Source organism: Passer domesticus, chromosome Z (genome assembly GCF_036417665.1).
Source record: "Passer domesticus isolate bPasDom1 chromosome Z, bPasDom1.hap1, whole genome shotgun sequence".
Classification (NCBI taxonomy): Eukaryota; Metazoa; Chordata; class Aves; order Passeriformes; family Passeridae; genus Passer; species Passer domesticus.
Genome location: NC_087512.1, coordinates 3,538,052 through 3,556,208, shown reverse-complemented (window position 1 = coordinate 3,556,208; position 18,157 = coordinate 3,538,052). Strand labels below are relative to the sequence as shown.

General features: G+C 46.6%; 1 protein-coding gene and 1 long non-coding RNA gene across 6 annotated transcripts in view; one reads left to right on the top strand and one right to left on the bottom strand.

Annotated features, from left to right (window-relative positions):
* Window positions 1-288: 288 nt before the first annotated feature.
* The window catches only part of SETBP1 (SET binding protein 1), a 265,843-nt gene continuing 247,974 nt past the window's right edge, over window positions 289-18,157 (top strand). For 2 of the 5 annotated variants that reach the window (XM_064405207.1, XM_064405205.1), the window contains exons 1-2: window positions 309-1,149; window positions 17,339-17,999. In XM_064405207.1, the coding sequence (XP_064261277.1) occupies window positions 17,508-17,999 (492 nt within the window). In that variant the 5' untranslated portion in view covers window positions 309-1,149; window positions 17,339-17,507. Of the gene's footprint in view, window positions 1,150-17,338; window positions 18,000-18,157 lie in introns of all 5 variants that reach the window. The other 3 variants (XM_064405211.1, XM_064405217.1, XM_064405204.1) reach the window with 3 other exon arrangements.
* Window positions 15,631-17,344, bottom strand: LOC135291196 (uncharacterized). Its single transcript, XR_010354058.1, has 3 exons — window positions 16,910-17,344; window positions 16,353-16,793; window positions 15,631-16,184 (listed from the first exon to the last, which is right to left on the bottom strand). It is a non-coding gene; the product is annotated as an uncharacterized LOC135291196 (long non-coding RNA).

Here is an 18,157-nt window from a genome sequence, read left to right as displayed (position 1 = left end):
ATCAGGAGAAGGGGGTGTTTTCCCTCCGCCTTCCCTTCGCCCTCCCCCGGCCGGCGCGGGGCGGCGCGGGGGGAGCGGAGCGGAGCGGGGCGGGCGCCGCAGCCCCGCAGCCCGCGGAGCCCCGGCACCCGCTCCGGAGCCCAGGGAGAGCAGGGATAAAGGGAAGCTTCCTCGCCGCCGCCAAGCAGCCCTTTTCTCCTGGCGGGGCTTTGCTCTTTTTTCTTTCTTTTATTCTTTTTTTTTTTTTTTCTGCTTTCCCCCCCCCCCCTCCTTTTTCCTTTTTTTCTTCTTTTTTTCTTTTTTTTTTTTTTTTTAATATTTTTGAAACTCCTCGCCGGGAAAAGCAAAACCGAAAACGCTTCCCCGCAACCTCGCCCCCCTGCAAAAAGGCTCCCAACCAACCAACAACAACAAGCAGAGAGCAAAAGAGCCCCGGCTCCAAAAAAAAAATTTTTAAAAGAAGGAAAAGAAAAGAAAAAGCGAGAGAGCTGGAGACCAGCTCCATCGATTTCAAATCCAGGATTTTATCCAGTGCATTGAGGGGCTTCTCTTTTTTTTTTCGGTCTCTCTTTTTTTTTTTTTTTTTCCTTCTTACCCCCTCCTTCTTTCTTTCACCCCCCGCCCTCCTGTCCCCCCCTTCTCCTCCTACTCACCCCCCTTTTTTCCTTTTCATTTTATTTTGGATCCTGCTAAAATTAGCCGGGACTGCTCTGGGTGTTGCGTGTTAATTTGATTTACTCCGGGATTCCGGCTTTCCAAGACGCCATTTTCCCCCCTTTCTCGCTCTATCTCGTTCTATTTATCCCTCTCTATCTATCTTTTATCTCTCGAGCTGTCTCTCCGTCTGTCTGTCCGTCCATCTCCCTCTCCCCGGTGCCTTCCTCCTCCCCCCGCCCTCCTCCCTCTGCGCTCTGCGTGCGCTGCGCGGCCGGGCGCTCCCCTCATCCCCATCTGACAGATGAACACCGCCATGGGTTTGCCGCAACACAAGCAAAAGCACCTTTGGGGGCTGTGGCGAGGGATTGAAACCGGGATCTAAAAGAGAAGAGACAAGAAGGGGGGAAATCCGAGGAGGAGGAGGAGGAGGAGGAAGAAAGAAGAAGAAGAGGAAGCTGCTAAGAAGCCCCCGCTGCCGTTTTGGGGATATGGGTTAGTAAATGCGGGGGGAAAAAAATAATATCGGAGGCATCGAGGAAAGGTCTGCCTTGATGATCGGAATTGCAGGAGGATCGTACGCCTCTCTCCTGTTCCTTCACCCCCTTTCTTTTTTTTTCTTTTTTTTTTTTTTCCATTTTCCCCCCCTTCTGCATGCAAAAGTTAATGTCGTCCCTTTTTTTTTTTTTTTTCCTCCTTCCCTCCTCTCTGTTGTGACTTTGCAATGGCGCGGAAAAGGATTTTATTTATTTTTTTTTGGGGAGGGGGGAAATATTTCTCCTCTATGCGTTGCATGCGAACCCTCCTCCTCCCCATCCCCTCCGACCCCTTCCCTCCCCATGCTTTGTGCCTGTTTGGGAGCATGTGTGCGCGCCTGTGTGTGGTTGCCGTGGGGTGGGGGGTACCGCTGGTGTGTGTAAGACCGGGAAAGGGGCTGGGATTTTTTTCAGGAGTTTGAATAATGTATTTATTTCCCCCCCACACCCACACCCCCGCCATATACCCCCTCTCCCGGCGCCCGCGTTGGTAGCCTACATGTGTTTATATGTGTAGGTGGCAGCTATGTGTGTGCCTGTGGAAATTGGGGAATGGTGGGGGGGGACGCGACCCCCCCCCCACCCGCTTCGTAAATTGCAGGTTAAGTGGAGCTAGAGAGCAGCGCTGTAACCTTCTGGGGATTTGTGTGAGTGTGTGTGTGTGTGAGTGAGTGTGAGTGCGAGCGAGCGTGTGCGCGGGGCTCCGCGGGTGAACCGCGGGGCGCCGCTGCCCCGGGGCGGCCCCGCCGTGTTTTGACATTGGGAAGGACACGCAGCCCCGAAAAAGCTGCGATTTCGGGGGACGAGCGAAGTGGGAGGACGGGGTTTGTGTGTGTGTGTGTGGGGGGGTGATTAGCAAAGCGGGACACCCCCGGCCCCGCCACCACCCCCACCCCGCTCGGTGGCTGCATAATGGTTCTTAATTAAGCCGCTGATTGCCGCCCCCGGGACCCCGGTGGGCCCTTGTGTCCCTACAAGGGGTGGCAGCGGAGTTCAGGCTGAGCGCCGCCGGTGTCACCGGGCTGCGGGGTGCTTTTGGGGAAGAGGGGGTGACACGCAGCCCGCAGCCTCGGGCGGCTATTGTCACCCCAGCCCTGGCGCAAGGCTCCTGCCCGGCGCCGGGCGCTCGCACTCGCACTCGCACTCACACCCCTTCCTCGCCGGCTTTCCCCGCAGGGCAAGGGGAATTCGGGTCCCCCGCACCCCTTACTGAATGCCCGGTGTGCCAGTGTGAGTGTGTCAGCGGGAGCGCGTCCGTGTGTTCGCATCCCAACATCCCACCGCCCCAGCGGGCACGGCGCTCCCCGCGCTGCCCCTGCCTGCTGCACTTATGTCTCCAAAAGGCAGTTGAGAGAAGGATTTCCGATTCGTTTCCGCTTCAAATAAACGGCCCCGATAATCCCGGGCCTGACGCCTGATGCTCAAAAGGCACTTGGCCGCCGGGAGCCCAGCGCGGGGAGGCGGGGGGGACGCAGGGCACACCCGACTCGGGCACCCCCAGTGGGCAGGTCCCCCTGGCCTCGGGAGGGGTGATGAGAGGGGCTTGGTGCGTGGGGGATGCTGGCGGGGGATGCGAGGGGAGTACCCACCCATTCCGGTACCGAGGGGTGGCGGTGTCCCCGCGGCTGCCGTGAGCCGGGCTAACCCAGCCGGGCTCTGGGAGGAGAGCGAGGATGAAGGGAGGAGGGCAGGGGAGCCTGGCAGGCTGTTTCCCCCGGTGCACAGAGGTGTTTCATGAGCCTGGCCCCGCTCTGGGGTGGGGGAGACCCTCCGTGTGTCCTTCTACGTCCGTCTGTCACACGGCAAAGGATGCAGAGGAGTGGGGAGAGGAGAGGGCAGAACCGGTCAGTGCTCCGCTGTCAGGGAGAGCATCTGAGCCTCCCGGTGTGCATGGAATTGTTCCAGGAGGAAAGGGCTGCTGGCAAATCCAGTCCTGTGTGGAGTATTATGGGCCCAAACGGGAACGATTACTGGTTTGAAAGCCCCTGCATGCAGGATTGACTTGGTGCAGGCTACAGAAATGGTATTATCAGGTGTCTAGAGACAGGTAGTGACAGCATGAACCTGAGGAAACAAGTGGACCCTCTGTTGTGGACAGCAAAATAATATTTTTATCAGGGAATAATAGAATCACAGAATGTTTTGGTTGGAAGGGATGTTAAAGCTCATCTCATTCCAGCCCCATTTTCCCTCAAGGCAGGGACACCTTCCCCTAGACCAGGCTGCTCCAAGCCCCATCCAGCCTGGCCCTGAACACTTCCAGGGACTGGACACATTCATGGGAAAACGTGCAAGTGTCTGTTTCATGCACAGCTTTCTGCACTTCCTCAGCCTTTGCTGAGATTACACCCCTCATCAGAAGCTCCTTCCACTCAAAGGAGAAACTTTTTTTCCATCTCCATTTGTTTTTTAGCTGAAAGGAGAAAAAAAACCCATCCACACAATGGTCTTGTACTTTAATCTGTGCTCTTAGCTCAGAAGGGTTATGTAAAAATAGGGAAAAAAAACAAAAGCAGAAACACTCAGTGAATGGAGACTTCTCTTCCATCTCTTATTGGCTTCAACTTTTTTTTTTTTAAACTTCTCAGACTCAAAGTTTTAATTGAAACCAGAAGTCTATTGAGAAGTAACTGAGCCAAGAAAACCTCTGTTTTCTCTGCAACTAGGGATGGGGAATAAATAATTTTTAGCTGATGTTATTTCAAGTCGTTTGAGCTTTTTGATTCCTGCCAAAAAGCCCAGCATAGATTATTAACACATTATCATTTCAGGAGGACGCACTTTTTGAAATGCTATAAAATGGTGTGTTAGGTTTGTGCAGAGCCATAAACTATGTTGGTTGTTGGCAAACAAAAGAAACAGTGGCCATGATTTATTATTAATAATGATCATAACTGAGCTATTTAGCTTGATTTGATATATACTGGTTTCTCTACTGAGGTTGATCTGTATTGTTTTTAATAATATTGTACTTTGATTAAGTTGGGAACTTGTTTAACAACTGCTATTGCTGTGTGCTTAATTAACTCAAGGAATTAAATGTTCAAAAAGGTGCAACCATAATTTTTTGGCTTCAGATGCTGCTTAATCTCCTCTTCTGCTCTTTCTTGACCCATCCTTTGAGCTCCTTTTCCCTACCACACACATCTCTTAGGTGCAAGTGCCAATTTACCAACAGGACTCTTGTTTTCCATTACCAGATTTGCCTAATCCCAGTCTCAGTGACTTTTTTCCCTCTCAGTAGGGCTCAATTGCTCACACATAATCTTTCCCTTCTGTTTTCTTTCCCCTTTGGACAACACCCTCCAGGACTGAAAAACTCTTGCCTTGTGCCCTGAGACTTGCAATTACACAGCAATTTTGACTCTTGACCTAACTAGTAGCAAGAAAGGCTATTGTCTAATGAACCACGTAAAAACAGTTCTGGGATCCAACAGATTGCTGTGATGGAAATGAAAGATGTCCCAGTGAACTGATGACTGATTTGTTTAACCATACGCCTAGGTGGTTTTCCTTGCTCTCCATTAAGTACCCATCTCTGGAGTATCTGGGATCTGTGGGTCTGTGGCAATGCTGAAGGGCAGAATTAATAACTGCCAAAATGCCTTCCATGAAGCATGGAGGGACAGATTTTAAGCTGTGTCCAGAACATCCAGCACCATTTTTGCCTATCATAGCATGCAGGCATGCAGGGTTTTAGATTTTTAAGTGCTGCATACTTACACGTATGCTTCTGGTGATGAGATGAGGGCAGCAAATCTGTGTGTAAAAATCATAGATTTGTGTTGGAAGGGAGTTTAAACATCATCTCATTCCATCACCTTTCATTATCCCAGGCTTCTCCAAGCCCTATCCAATCTGGCCTTGAACTCCCCCAGGGATGGGGCAGCCACAGCTCCACTGGGAAACCTGTGCCAGGGCCTCACCACCCTCACAGGGAGGAATATTTTTCTAATATAGGTGACCTATAAAATAGTAAGTAGAGAGAGGAAATCCATGGTAAGGTCTAGCCTCATTGCTGGAAAGTCCAGGAATCCTTAGGGCAGCATAAACACAAAGTTTAGAGCTAGTCCAAAGAGAGGAAGGTGAGACTCTGTGGGAGAACCTTAGTGGAGAAGGTTCCCAGTATTTTGCTGCAGGGCTTGTGGTTTCTACTGGGACTGGTTTTGCTGCTATTGTAGGTTCTGTTAGCATTACTTTCTTTCCAGCTTGAGAGAAAAAAGCTCCCTTTCCCGTTATCCTTGCTGAGGAAATAAAATGACTTACACTTTTAGGAAATTGTCACCTTGATTAAAGATGGACTTCAAAATCCCTCAACTCTGTTCGAGCCTGGGGGGACTGTCAGATTTGAAAGCAATTTGCAAACATTGGCTATTGGGATTCCTTTTTCCTTCTGATATTGACATGAAACCAGTTTGCAAGTGTGTGTGGTTAGCTGCACTTGGAGACTGTTATCTTTCTCCTCCTGATGAGAAGGCTTCACCTGATGTGCCTTCAAAAGTTCCTTGCATTTTTGGACCTGTTTAGATAGGTCTGCTGGATGCTGGAAACAAGCACAGCTCTGCAACAGGCACCTGGATTCTGAATTCACATTTGACTGGTTGTAGAGAGTACAAATGTAAGGGAATGAACAGCTAGGGGAATAAAGGAAGACAAAATAATTTTTTTAATTGAATAAAATCAGTCAGAGAATCTTTCAGAGCTGAAGAAATTAGTGAAGGAAGTAGCTAATTTCTATTTATTAGCTCTTGAGAAAGAGCAAGGTTAGGAGCTATTTTGTCCTTTTGAAGCAGGATTTAGTTTGGAGGACAAAATTGTCCAAATGCAATTATAAGCTTTTCCATAAGGTTTGGGATGACTGGCATGAAAAGAAACCTTCTGACCTTATTTAATTTAGGGTTTTGTTGTCTTTTATGTCTCTTCAAAAGACCAAGCAGAAACTTTGAAGAGCAGGTGGCCAAAGAGGAAGGTGGCCAGGGAAATACTCTGGGAATATGTCTATATTGGTGCTGCTCACACATCCCTGGGTCAGGTTTGCTCTTGCTCATGAGCAGGCACTCTGGTGGGGCTTGTGCACTTTCCATCCAGCATGGGGGTTTTTCAGGGAATACAGGAGTTGTGCAGGTGGTGAGGATGAGTTACCTTTCCTGGGTGGGGCTGCTGAGTCTGAATGTGCCTTTTTGAATGTGTGGAAAAGCCATGCAAGAGGAGGCCAATTTCCACACCAACCTGAGTCCATAAGGTGGTGACAAGGCTCTGACCTGCCCTGGTGAGCACCAGAGCACAAGGTGGCCCAAGGCTTGGTGCTGCAATATATTAGGAGGAGCTGGGATTGTGGCTAAATACTGTCACGGGGTGATTTATTCATCTTCTCAGTGCCTCTGAAAGAGGGAATTCCTGGTTCAGTAAGAGTTGCTGTGCAATCCTGGGCAGACAAGTGCTCTGTGAGGATGGCAGCAATGGGAGCAAAGTTTCCTCTACTGTAGTATGGTACAACTTGTAGCAGTGCTTGGGTAAATCTTTCCAGAAGAATGTGTGGTAGGCAAGCATGGGGTAACCCAGGACTCACTCAAAGCCCTCAAAATTAGAGATGGGTTAAAGATCGGAAGCCTGAGGTTTTAAGTTACTTTGAAATTTTTGTTAGCCTTAACCTTTAAAACTGAGATGTACATGTATACAATGAATCATTCTCTTTCTGTCCTGGCATTTTAGCAGATGGAGAAGCCAGTTTTAAGATGGAAGGGAGGAAATGATGATACTCAAACCAGAGGTCAAGCTGCAAGGTGTTACAGGCATGTCTTCCCTCTATATGAATCCACATATCCTGAATGTCCTACTGATGTGATTTCTAAGACTTGGACACTGGCCTAACTTCCCTCTGTGTTTCCAGACCCAGCATATTCTGGAGTGATGCTGTGATTCATGTTTACCTCTCCTCAAGACTCACTAAATACTTGGCTTTGGAGAATGTGGTGGGGTTTCCACTGAAACTCCTCTGAAATCCTATTAGCTACCTAGACAAGGAAACTCTTCCTGTAGTTTTGGGGTTTTTTTGGTTTTTTTTTTTCCTTTTTTTTCTTTTTTCTTTTTTTTTCTTTCTCTCTCTCTAAAGCCTTGCTATGGAGCTCTACAGTGGGGATTCAATAGCATTTTATACTGGGAATAATTCTCTGCCCAATCCCTTAGTTTTTTTTCAGAAGGGATCAGAGACACAAAGATTAACTGGGGGAGTTCAGTAAGTGTTCAAATAGGTCTGTACACATGTAAAGTGCTGTAGCAGGCATCTGGGCAAAGTGTTACTATACATGTCCATTGTTCCTAAGGTTGCAAATCAGTTTAAAATATTAACCCATACATTTTCTTCCTTGTAATTTCCAAAAATCTTCAACTAATGGGCTAAAACATGGCATACTTTCTCTCTGTTTCATGACAATTTTCTTCCTGAAAAATTGAGTAAGCCCCTCCAGCTATCAGTTTTGTTTTCAATAGATTCAGAAAAAAACTGAGAGTGGAAAAAGAAGACATTTTCCCTTTTTAAATTATTCTAACTGCATGCTTTTAAAGAGGACAGCAGTCTCTGTCTTATGGATGTAGGGCTTCTTGATGGCCTCTGTCATCTTTTGGTGTTTGAGTGAGACAAAAATTGGATGTCATGGTTTCTAATGCTTTGACAGATTGGAGTGTAGACATCCTGAAGTTAATGGTATTCTTGTAGTCTGTTGGCTTAAAGAGAAGGGCACTGGCTCAACAAATCCTGTTGGATAGGAGTCATAAATGGCTTTTTTTCATAGGTGTTGGTTACTTTAGATTAGAGTTGTGTGTCATAGGAGGTACTCACAGGAGCATGAGTCTGGCTCCTCCACATCTATCACCAGCATTGAAGAGAAATCTGCTCTTAAAACATGCTGTCCTCTTGGTGTGGCTTTTAGGACAGAACATTTTCTGCATGCTCAGCTCAGTAAACAGACCTCCCAAAGCCCTTAAGGAAAGCCTTTGAAAAAAAAAGTAATGTGAGTAAAAAATAAAATAACAATAAGGTGCAGTATGCTTCTAGGTAGGAACTGAGAACATATCCAAACCCACAGCCATCTCCAGATGGGGAGCAGCAGCACAGACAGCTCAGTTCAGGGTTCTCTTAGCCCATCACAGACAACAGACCAAACCTTGCTTGGCTGGGAGTCAAGTGAATGATTCCAATTAAGGGACAGTAATCCATGGTTCATTGGTGAAGAGAGGTGGTGCCCATGACTGACTTGACATTGGATTCCTCTCCAAGTGTTGATCCCATCCCAACCTTTAACATCCTCATGGAGTCAGTGTTGGAAGTATTACAAGTGACAGAATGAGAGGAAATCGCCTCAAGTTGCTCCAGGGAAGGTTTAGATTAGATAACAGGAATAAATTGTTTCCTGGAGGGGTTGGTCAGCCATCAGAACAGGCTTCCCTGGGAAGTGTTAAAGTCACCATGCATGAAGTGATCAAAAAAATGTGTGGATGTGGCAGCTGGGGACATGGGGTGGCCTCGGAAGTGCTTGGGGAATGGTTGGAGTCTATGATTTTAGAAGGCTTTTCCAACTCGAATGAGTCTATGAGTCTATAGGAGTAATAATCCAAAGTGCTGGTCCTGCTTCAATAGGGATTTGAGTGGTGAATCTGGGGCTCCTGACCCTCTGTGCTGCCTTGGAGGGAGCCCGATGTGTGCAAAGAGCACAGTAAAGTAATTGAGCTGGAGAGGCCTTTCAGGCCTGTGGATACTCAGCAGGCTTTTATCTGCTTCTGACTCAACTTCACACAGCACTTCTGTAACCACTTCCTCTTCAGCCTCATTAGAGCTAAAGGTGCCCCTTTCTCTTTGCCCACACCAGCTATCAGTTATCTGGCCTTTATTCCTAGCCTCTGGTCTTCCCATCAGCATGCTCCCAACTAATGTTTTTGTGCCTCTTGATATCACTGTCCCAGCACTGTGGCCTGCTCTTTGTCCCGTGTGCATCCAGCTGCATCCGCTTGTGTCCTGTGCTGCTTTTTCTTCCTGATTTTTCCTCTTCTTCTTTTACTTCTTATTCTTTTTCTTCTTCTTCTTCTTCTTCTTCTTCTTCTTCTTCTTCTTCTTCTTCTTCTTCTTCTTCTTCTTCTTCTTCTTCTTCTTCTTCTTCTTCTTCATCATCATCTTCTTCATCATCTTGTCTTCATCTTCTTTGTCTTTGTCTTCTTCTATCTATGAGGCTTTAAGGGAATTTCTTGTATTTCTGGCCCTGAGATTCTCTTTCCCCAAAAAAACCCTGATGTACTGTGCAGGACAAAGCACTCCCAATGCTTTTCTTTAGATACCCCAAATTATTGCCATTCTTCTTAGACACCCCTTTTTCTCACAGCCCCCTCTTGATGTTAGGGATGCTTGGTGTATTATACAGAAGCAAGCAGGACACCACTGCTTACTCAGCATGGAAACACACAGTGCAGTGTCCTGGATGGACAAAATCCAAACTTTCTTACTCCCAGCATCGTTTGAAGCATGCGGAATGGAATAACATGGGATGTGTTGTTTGTACAGACTCCAGACTGGGCATGGGATAGATCCTGGACTGAAGCCTTTTAGGTCCTCCTTGTGCCATCACTTATGGCTCTGAGGAATGGATGCTGAGCCAAGACATGGTGCATTCCCTATCAGATGTGTTGTTAGATTTTATTTATTCCTTTGTTTTTCCCAAAGGAAAAGGAAGCTGGTCTATTTGGCACATGTGCAAACAAAAATGAAATAATGGAGACGGGGGAAGGGGAGGAAAGGTGAAAGAAGGAGTTCTGTGGCAGCAGCAGTAAATAAAAACAAAACTCTCATTAATGATTCATGCAGAGAAATAATTTTCCACACATTTTGTGGTGCAGAGGGAAATGTTTGATCAGAGGGAGACGAAGAGATTGTTGCCCTGCCATGATGGTATTAGAAGGAGGCTACTGTGTATGATGGCAGCTCTCCAAGAGCAGAGTCAATCTAGGAAAGTTTGGTAACACAGATGATGGAATTGTACAGGCGTTTGCTTTCTGTGGCTGATCTCTGAGCCAATAACCTTTCCCTAAATACCCATAAAACTTTCCATTTGTAGCCTGGAGTAGCTGCAGCTACCTCCAGGATGGTGTGCTTGGCAAGAGATGGCTGGAATATAGTAAGTATTTAAGTCCCCTTCTGTGCACATTGACACTTCCTCCCAAAGAGTTTTATGGCTGTTGTTAATGGAATAAGTTTTATCCTTGCAGTGGCACACACCATGCTGCACCCAGCAGAGTGCTCAGGGTGGTCTCCTGGGTCATCCCAGGAGTCACCTCTGATTGTACATCACACTGAGAGTGATGATGATTGGTCTGGGAGCTCAACAACCTGGTGTTGATCTGACTTAGGCAAATTTACCAGCTTGACTTTTTGTGTCGTAATGAGCTGAGGCACAGCTGGCATCTCTTTCTGCTTTTCAGTGTCCTGGAGGCCTGATGTTCACAAGGAAAACGGGCAAAAACCACATGCCAGCTACAGATGTCATTAGGATCAAACACTACCCTTGATTTCCTAAACAAGTTATAAATGCCTGGAAGTGTTCCAGGCCAGGTTGGACTAGGGGTTGGAGCAACCTGGTCTAGTGGAAAGTGTTCCTGCCCATGGCAGGGGGCTGGAAAAAGATGATCATTAAGGTCCCTTCCAACACAAACCAAATTTTTTTGCCTACTTTGGAGGGAACAAATGGAAGGAGTTTGATCATTTTAGAGACCAGAAGCCTCTGTGAGAAGGTGTTTACAGGTCTGATGACTGCATTCCCTTTCCCAACACTCTGATACAGCTTTAGGTTATGAGTGAGTAGATTACAAAACCTTGGTAGAGTTCTCTGGCAGGAGCTTGTAAAAGTCCTTGGGCAGCATGATGGGCACCTCTCCTGCTCCTGCAGATGGGTGCTTTGCTACACTGGCCACAGCTGTACCTTGGGCAGTATTGCTTTTATTGTCCTTGTGATTTATGGCCGTGTCAGTTGTCTAATCATTCGGTTGGCCCTCCTGCAAGCCCTGCATGATAGTTAGTTACTTACATAGAAAGGTGACTATCTGATCTAATTATAAAGTCTCAAACCTAATTATGGAGTCAGAGATGATTCCATAATCTACTCTAAATGTGTCTATGTTGAGAAGACAGATACGTGTGTGTGTAATGTGCACACTTACATGTTTCTGCAATTACAGATATGCTTGGATTTTAATTTATTTCTGCCTCTTTGTCTTGGGCAGGATGTGTGCAGCTTCATCTGGCTGTGACAGGAATTTGGTTTACCACATCTTTTTTCCTCCAGTGTGACTTTTCCCAACTCCCTTTGCCATACTTGGACACACTGAGGCACAGCCATCAGTCAGTGTTGCTCAGGAGGTGCAAAGGGATGGTTGCTCTTTTGGACTCAGCACAATCTGATGGAAACAAGTGAAGATTATATTTCTGGCAACTGCCATTAACTCTTGCTCCTTGTTTCCATGTGGATAACCCATATCTGGGACAGCTGCATCCTGTAGAAAGTCTTCACATAATCCACGCAAAATCAGAGGCAGAGTTAGAAGGATTTGAACAAAAGCAGAGTTGGAGGCAGAGGGACCATGTGAATAGCAATCACCTTTCTTCTTCTAATTCACCCTATTAATGAATTACATACCTTAGTTAGGTAGACACAAGGGAGGTGACAGGGAGAGGGTGTTTCCTATGTGATCCATAATATGGACAGAAAATAACTGCCACAGTCATTATTTGAGCTCCCTGCCAAAGTTGGGTTGCTCTTTCAGAGGATCATGCCCTCAGGAAGTACAAGAGGCTGTGGTCAAAAGCTGCCATAAATCTAGCTCCAGGGCTCTGAGCTGGGGATTAGATACAGTACTGGTACATGATACTGATCCAGCATAAATGCATACTGGTTCAAATTTGCTCAAAAAAAATGGCAGTGATTTAATTTTTATCCCAGAAGACTATGTATTGTATCATGTTATGCCACTTGTCTGCACCACTCTGGCTTTATGGCTTACAAGTTTTCCCATCCTCTAGAAGTGAATTTAACTCATCACAAAGAAAATTTTAAGCCTCATATTGTGTGCTTGCCCATTCCACAGAAGTGTGATCAGATGCCTGTTCCTGATCAGCATCAAAGTCATGCTGCTGGCTATCTGGCAGTGCATGGACAGAAACCACAGCCAAGCATGAAATTCCAATTTCTTTTTGCAAAACAATAATGAAGGAATAGGCTGGGCCATTTTTGTACTCCAGTATGGGTTAACTGGGTTCCATGCAGATTGTCACATGCCAAGATGTTGGGTTTCTAAGACCCATGACAAACTCTGAAGTTCCACAGACACTGCTCAGAAAAGCACGTTTCTGACCAAAATTTGTCCTTGCTGTAACTTGGGTTGTCCATTGGCTTCTGGCCCAGAGGCAGCTGCATTTCCACAGTGTCATACATGACTGTGGAAGCAACCTGGGAGTCTTTGGAGTGAAAGGTGAAATCTCATCATTAAACACTGCTGCATAGTCTCCAGTGCTTTGTGGTGAATGGTTTTAGAAGGATGGAATGTAAAGAGTTCCGGGACTCCTAATATTTTGCAGAGATTAGGGATTTAATGAAATGTCCCATGGAAGAATGGAAGATCCAAAGGCAACCTGACAGACACAGACTTTGAGAAGTTCTGACCTCCACTTTGCATCCCCCATGAGCCTCAGACTTGTGCCTTAGTTTCCCCTCACTTCAACCTGAACAGACTTTTTTTCTTTTTCACCCATTCATTCTGGAGTCTATGAATGAAATTAAAGCAGTCTCAGTAGTTACAGTGGTATTAGTGTAGAAGGGATTTGGACAGCACCTCTTAATATTGCTTCCAACTCCCTGCTGGTATTCCTAGTGCTCAAGCAGTTCAGAGGAACTGCAGAAACACTGGGCAGCTGAGCCTGCCTTGTTTGTATGTGTCAAAACAGTGCTTGCTTGCTCTTAATATGGTTGCTGTCACACTCAGAATCACAGAATAACAGAGCCACTAGGGTTGGAAAAGACCTCCGTGATATCAAGTCCAAGCTTAAGGCAAAGTCCACTTCCATTTCACAGAGAACCCCAAACAGGTGGATTTCTTCTCCCTGCTATTGGCTCTCATCCCTGTTTTTATCCTTGGCAAATTTTCACCTTAATCCTTCATAGCTGTGGCATCTGAATACTCACAAACACCAGGTTGCCTGCCTGCTGGAGGCAGAAGAAAGGAGCATATTCAGAGCCCCTAACAGGAGACACCCAGTATGACCCAAATGGGGGTTTTGTACCTGAAGGTCTTTGCCTCCAGAAGAGTGTTTGAGGTGCCCAGAGGAGCTGATAATAAACGTGAGCACTGGTAACAAGGCTGAGCAAGCAGCCGTTTTCTCAGTACTTATCAGAGGAAGTGTGAATCTTACCCTAATTAAGAGCTAATGCCAACTTCTGTGAAATTTATTGTCATTCACCTGTGAATTATCCTCCTCAAATTTAACTTGACTGCAGGAAGCCTGCTAGCAGTAACACTTTCCTCAGTGAGCTTAATTTGGATGGTAAAATGCCTCTGTAGCTGCTTATTGAACAGGACTTGATGCTGGTGAGCACTGGAGGTCTGGAATGACAGCCTGGGTCAGCACTTAGAAGTTCAGACATACCTCATGTCCTGGGTATTTAAAATAGAAATAGAGCTTTTCCAGCAACAGGCCAAGGAGGAATAGCTTCAAACCAACAGAGAATTAGTTTAAATTGGATCTTGGGAAGAAATTCTTCCCTGTGAGGGCGGTGAAGCCCTGTCAGGTGGCTGCCCCATCCCTGGAAGTGTTCAAGGCCAGGTTGGATGGGGCTTGGAGCAACCTGGGATAGTGTAAGGTGGTCCTGCCCACAGCAGGGGGGTGGAACGAGATGAGCTTTAGAGTCCCTTCCAACACAAACCATTCCATGATTCTTCTCACAGGCACTCTGGAGAGGAGAGGTTTCCAGTAGAGGTTACACATTCAGAGGCCTGAAGTGAGGTTTCTAATTAGTCAAAGCACAGGTAGCCTGCCCAAACTAGAAAGACGAGTATGATGTCCCTGCACCCAAGTCATTTAACTATTAACCCTGAAGGAGAGTAAGGAGATATCTAGAACAATGACCCAGTTAATTCTGGGTGCAGCACTTGAGTGCAGGGTTATTTGTTGCTACCTGTGGGTCTGGTGATATCATCTGCACACTCTTGGCAGAACAGGAGGCCAGTATTTTTAAGTCGGGTTTTAAGGTGGATTTGGCATGAATTCATCTGACACGAGTGTAATGCTATGATTTTATTTATCTGTTGTTCATTTATGCTGAGCTGGAGGCACATGGCCAAGCAGGGATGAGTACCTGGACATGATGACCCAGCACTGGGTCCCACAACCAGACTTTGGAGCAGAAACCTGGCTTTTTATTCACCCTCCACAAAACACTGCCCAGTGGCTCAAAACCTGAATGACTCTTCCTGTCCTGGAGCCATGAGCTGCACTTCAGCTCCCGTTCAGGCGAGGGTCCCAAGGGGGCTGGCTCATAAAGGCAATGGCAGCTGTCCCTCCCTTGCACCCTTGGTGGCTGCGGGCTCATCCTGCTGAGCTGCTCCAGAGCCTGCTCTCTGCAGCCAGCAGTGGGAGAGGTTAAAAGCCTGTGGGCGGAGGCCGGCACACAGTGCCCATTGTACATGCGTGCATACCAGAGCGGTAACTCCCTGGAATGCTGCACCGCAGCGCTTTTACCACCTTGTGTTTGTGTTGCAGCCCAGGAGAGTGTGTACATTGTGTCCCTCTCAACGTAGATTAACAATGTAAAACGGCAGATAAATAAGACTTTTTTTTTTCTTGTTTTCTTTTTCTTGATTGGGCCGGTTGGAAGAGGAAGGTGTCTCTGACTCCCATCACCTCCACAAGCACAAGGAGAGGCAAAGTGCAAAGTCAGTCAATTAGGTGGAGCAGCTCCTTGCAACTGGGTGGCTTTCATGTACTAATTGTGTTAGTAATTAGCAACTACCACATGGTTTGGGTTCAAAATTCGTGGCATTTTGTAAGGGCATTAACTAACCCACTGTACAATGGGTTTGAAGGATGTGAGTGTGATCCTTGTTTCCCAGAGGTGAACTGGAGACTCGCTGACCGCAGGGTGAGGCAGAGCAGGCATGCGTGAGACCTGAGATCTGTTAGCTCCTCAAGATCATCTCTAAGGAGACCAGTGACACCAGCTCTGTGAAATTAGTCTCTCCACTACGGCCAGGAGATGTGCAACTTAAGAATAAGTGGTTTTCTGGTGTATTCTGTCTCCTGCGAGCTACAGAAACCATGCCTAAGGCCAGATGGCAACTCCAAGTTATTTTAAATTTTTTTTTTTCTTTTTTTTTTTTCCTTTCTGCTTGGGTTGTCAGCTTGTGCTATTTATGGGAACTTTATTTGAATTTGTGTCTGCTGGGACCTGGGTGGAGGTCCCCGAGTGATTTCATGGAGCTGTAGGACACTTAGGACTTTCCACTTGTACCTATACATGCCCAGGTCAGAAAAGTGACACACAACCGCACTCCAGTGCAAATGTGAATCTATAACTAATAAAAGGCACTTGTTATTACTTCTTTGTTGAATTTCAAGCTCCTGCAAGGTACCTTTAAAAAGCAAAAAGAAGCCAGTGGTACAAGGACTTGTGTTTCTTCTAGGTGAGCTGTGCTTTACAGCAGTGTACACTGGCACTGTTGTTCTGATTTGGTGATAGGTAGCAAGATTTTATTTTTTTTTTTCTCTGTGGCATATCGCTGCCAAGAATGACCTGGGAAATCCCTGGCTGTGCTCAGATCTTGATGGCAGTTGGTCAAGTGTAGCTGAGCTAATCTAGCAGGGAGCTACTCCTGAAAGAGCCAGTCTGCACTCCCAGCACCTACTCCTGGCAGTGCCTTCCCATTTCCTTCTCCATTTGCCAGAAGTGTTACTTGCTGTTTCTCCTAAAATAGCAGGAAATATGTTTATTTCTCTCTACTAATTTTGTGAACTTACACTTTTTTTTGTGGATTCTTTTGCTAATTTTGTGGCCAAAATTGGCTTGCCATGAGGGGTGTATATGGGGTGGCAATAGGGAGTTTTAAGGAGGGTGCATGAAAGCACCTCAATACCTTTTAAAATACCCCATAAGTATTGCTTATAACAAGATGTCCTTGGGTGATACTGAACTCAACTGAACATTCACAGTTTCTCCGTTTAACTGAGGGTTTGTAAGGTACCAAGCAGGAGTGTTTCCATCTCAAAGGGTTCCATCTCTGATGCTTTAAAGAAAGATAAAACTTGTAAGGTTGAGATGCACAGTCTGTGCATCATCCAAGACTTTTCCACAGAACAGTGGAATGAGGGCATGAAGAACTCTGGAAAACCTTGAGTTTAACTTTCCTCCACAAACCTCAGTGTGTGGGACACTGAAAAGAAGCCCAGGTGCATCCTCCTGCAATTCCAGTATCCCATAGGTCATCTTGGGCTGCAGTTGGTCCCTAATGAATTGTTCATCCAAAGTAGGATTACCCTCAGAATAGCTGGCAGCCAAGGGCATGTCTCTCTCACACCTGGGAAGTGAAGAACAGAGAGTTTGAAACTGCTGCTGATTCAGAGGGCAGCACCATGTTTTCTGTGCTCTGATCACTGGGTTATTGTTTAACCCAAGGCAAGTATCTGAGTTTACTTTTTTCCTCCGCTGTAAACCCTGTGACAGTGAGCACGTTGAGGTAATGAGGAGGTTCATGGGTGTGGAGAGCTGGCTGTCCCCTCATTTATTGCATAAGTCGAATTGAAGATGTTTGCATTTAGACAACAGTTTGGGTGTTTGGTTTTGGGTTGGTTTTGTTTTGTTTTTTTTTTTTAATATATATGCATTGTCATCAATTTAACAATAGACATGGCAATTGTTCATTGCTTTGTGATGTCAGATCCAGCCCTTAGAAATGCTGGGGAGCCTTGGTTCCCATTCTGCTCCAAGGAAAGCCCTTGAGATGCTGCAGGGGAAGCCTGGGTGTGCCCCATGTCCTGTTTCAAACATCTCCACACTCATTTGATATATCTGTGTATGTGCTAACATCCTCTTTTTTTTTTTTTTTTTTCTTTCTTTTGACAGTGGCACATTTGGTCTCTTCTGAGCATCTTGCAGCCTCTGGGTGACCGGGACATTGAGTTTGGTGGACAGTTGCCATTCGCTCCCTGGGATCATATCTGCCCTTGCTTCCCCCATCCCCTTCCATACTCCCCTTCCCTCCAACCAAACTCCAGGGCGGTGTGATATTGCCATGGAGCCCAGAGAGACTTTGAGCAGCTCCCGGCAGAGGGGAGGTGAGGCAGACTTTCTGCCAGCTGCCGTCACCTCCACGAAGCCTTCGCCTGTCTCGGGCTGTGCAGGGGAGACGATGCTGTCTTCGTCAGGCGCGGGGAAAGGGATCCCGGTGAGCAGCGAGAGGCTGGAGCCTGAGGAAGAGGATGAGCTGGGCTCCGGAAGAGACGTGGATTCCACTTCCAATGCGGACAGTGAGAAATGGGTGGCGGGAGATGGCCTGGAGGAGCAGGAGTTTTCCATCAAGGAGGCTAACTTCACGGAGGGGAGTTTAAAACTAAAGATCCAGACCACCAAGAGAGCGAAGAAGCCCCCAAAGAACTTGGAGAACTATATCTGCCCTCCCGAGATCAAAATCACCATCAAGCAGTCTGGGGAGCAGAAACTTTCCAGAACTGGGAAAAATAGCAAAACAACTAAAGAGGAGGACAGATCACACTCCAAAAAGAAGGTAAGTCTCATTCTTTTACATCCAGTTTCTCCCAGGAGCAGAGGGAGAGGGAAGGAATTAATCTTCTCAAATTATTTGTGTCCAAGGCATAACCTTGGCAAGATTTGGCCTTGGAGCAGCACAGGGCAAGTACCATCCTGCACTGCCACGTATGCATC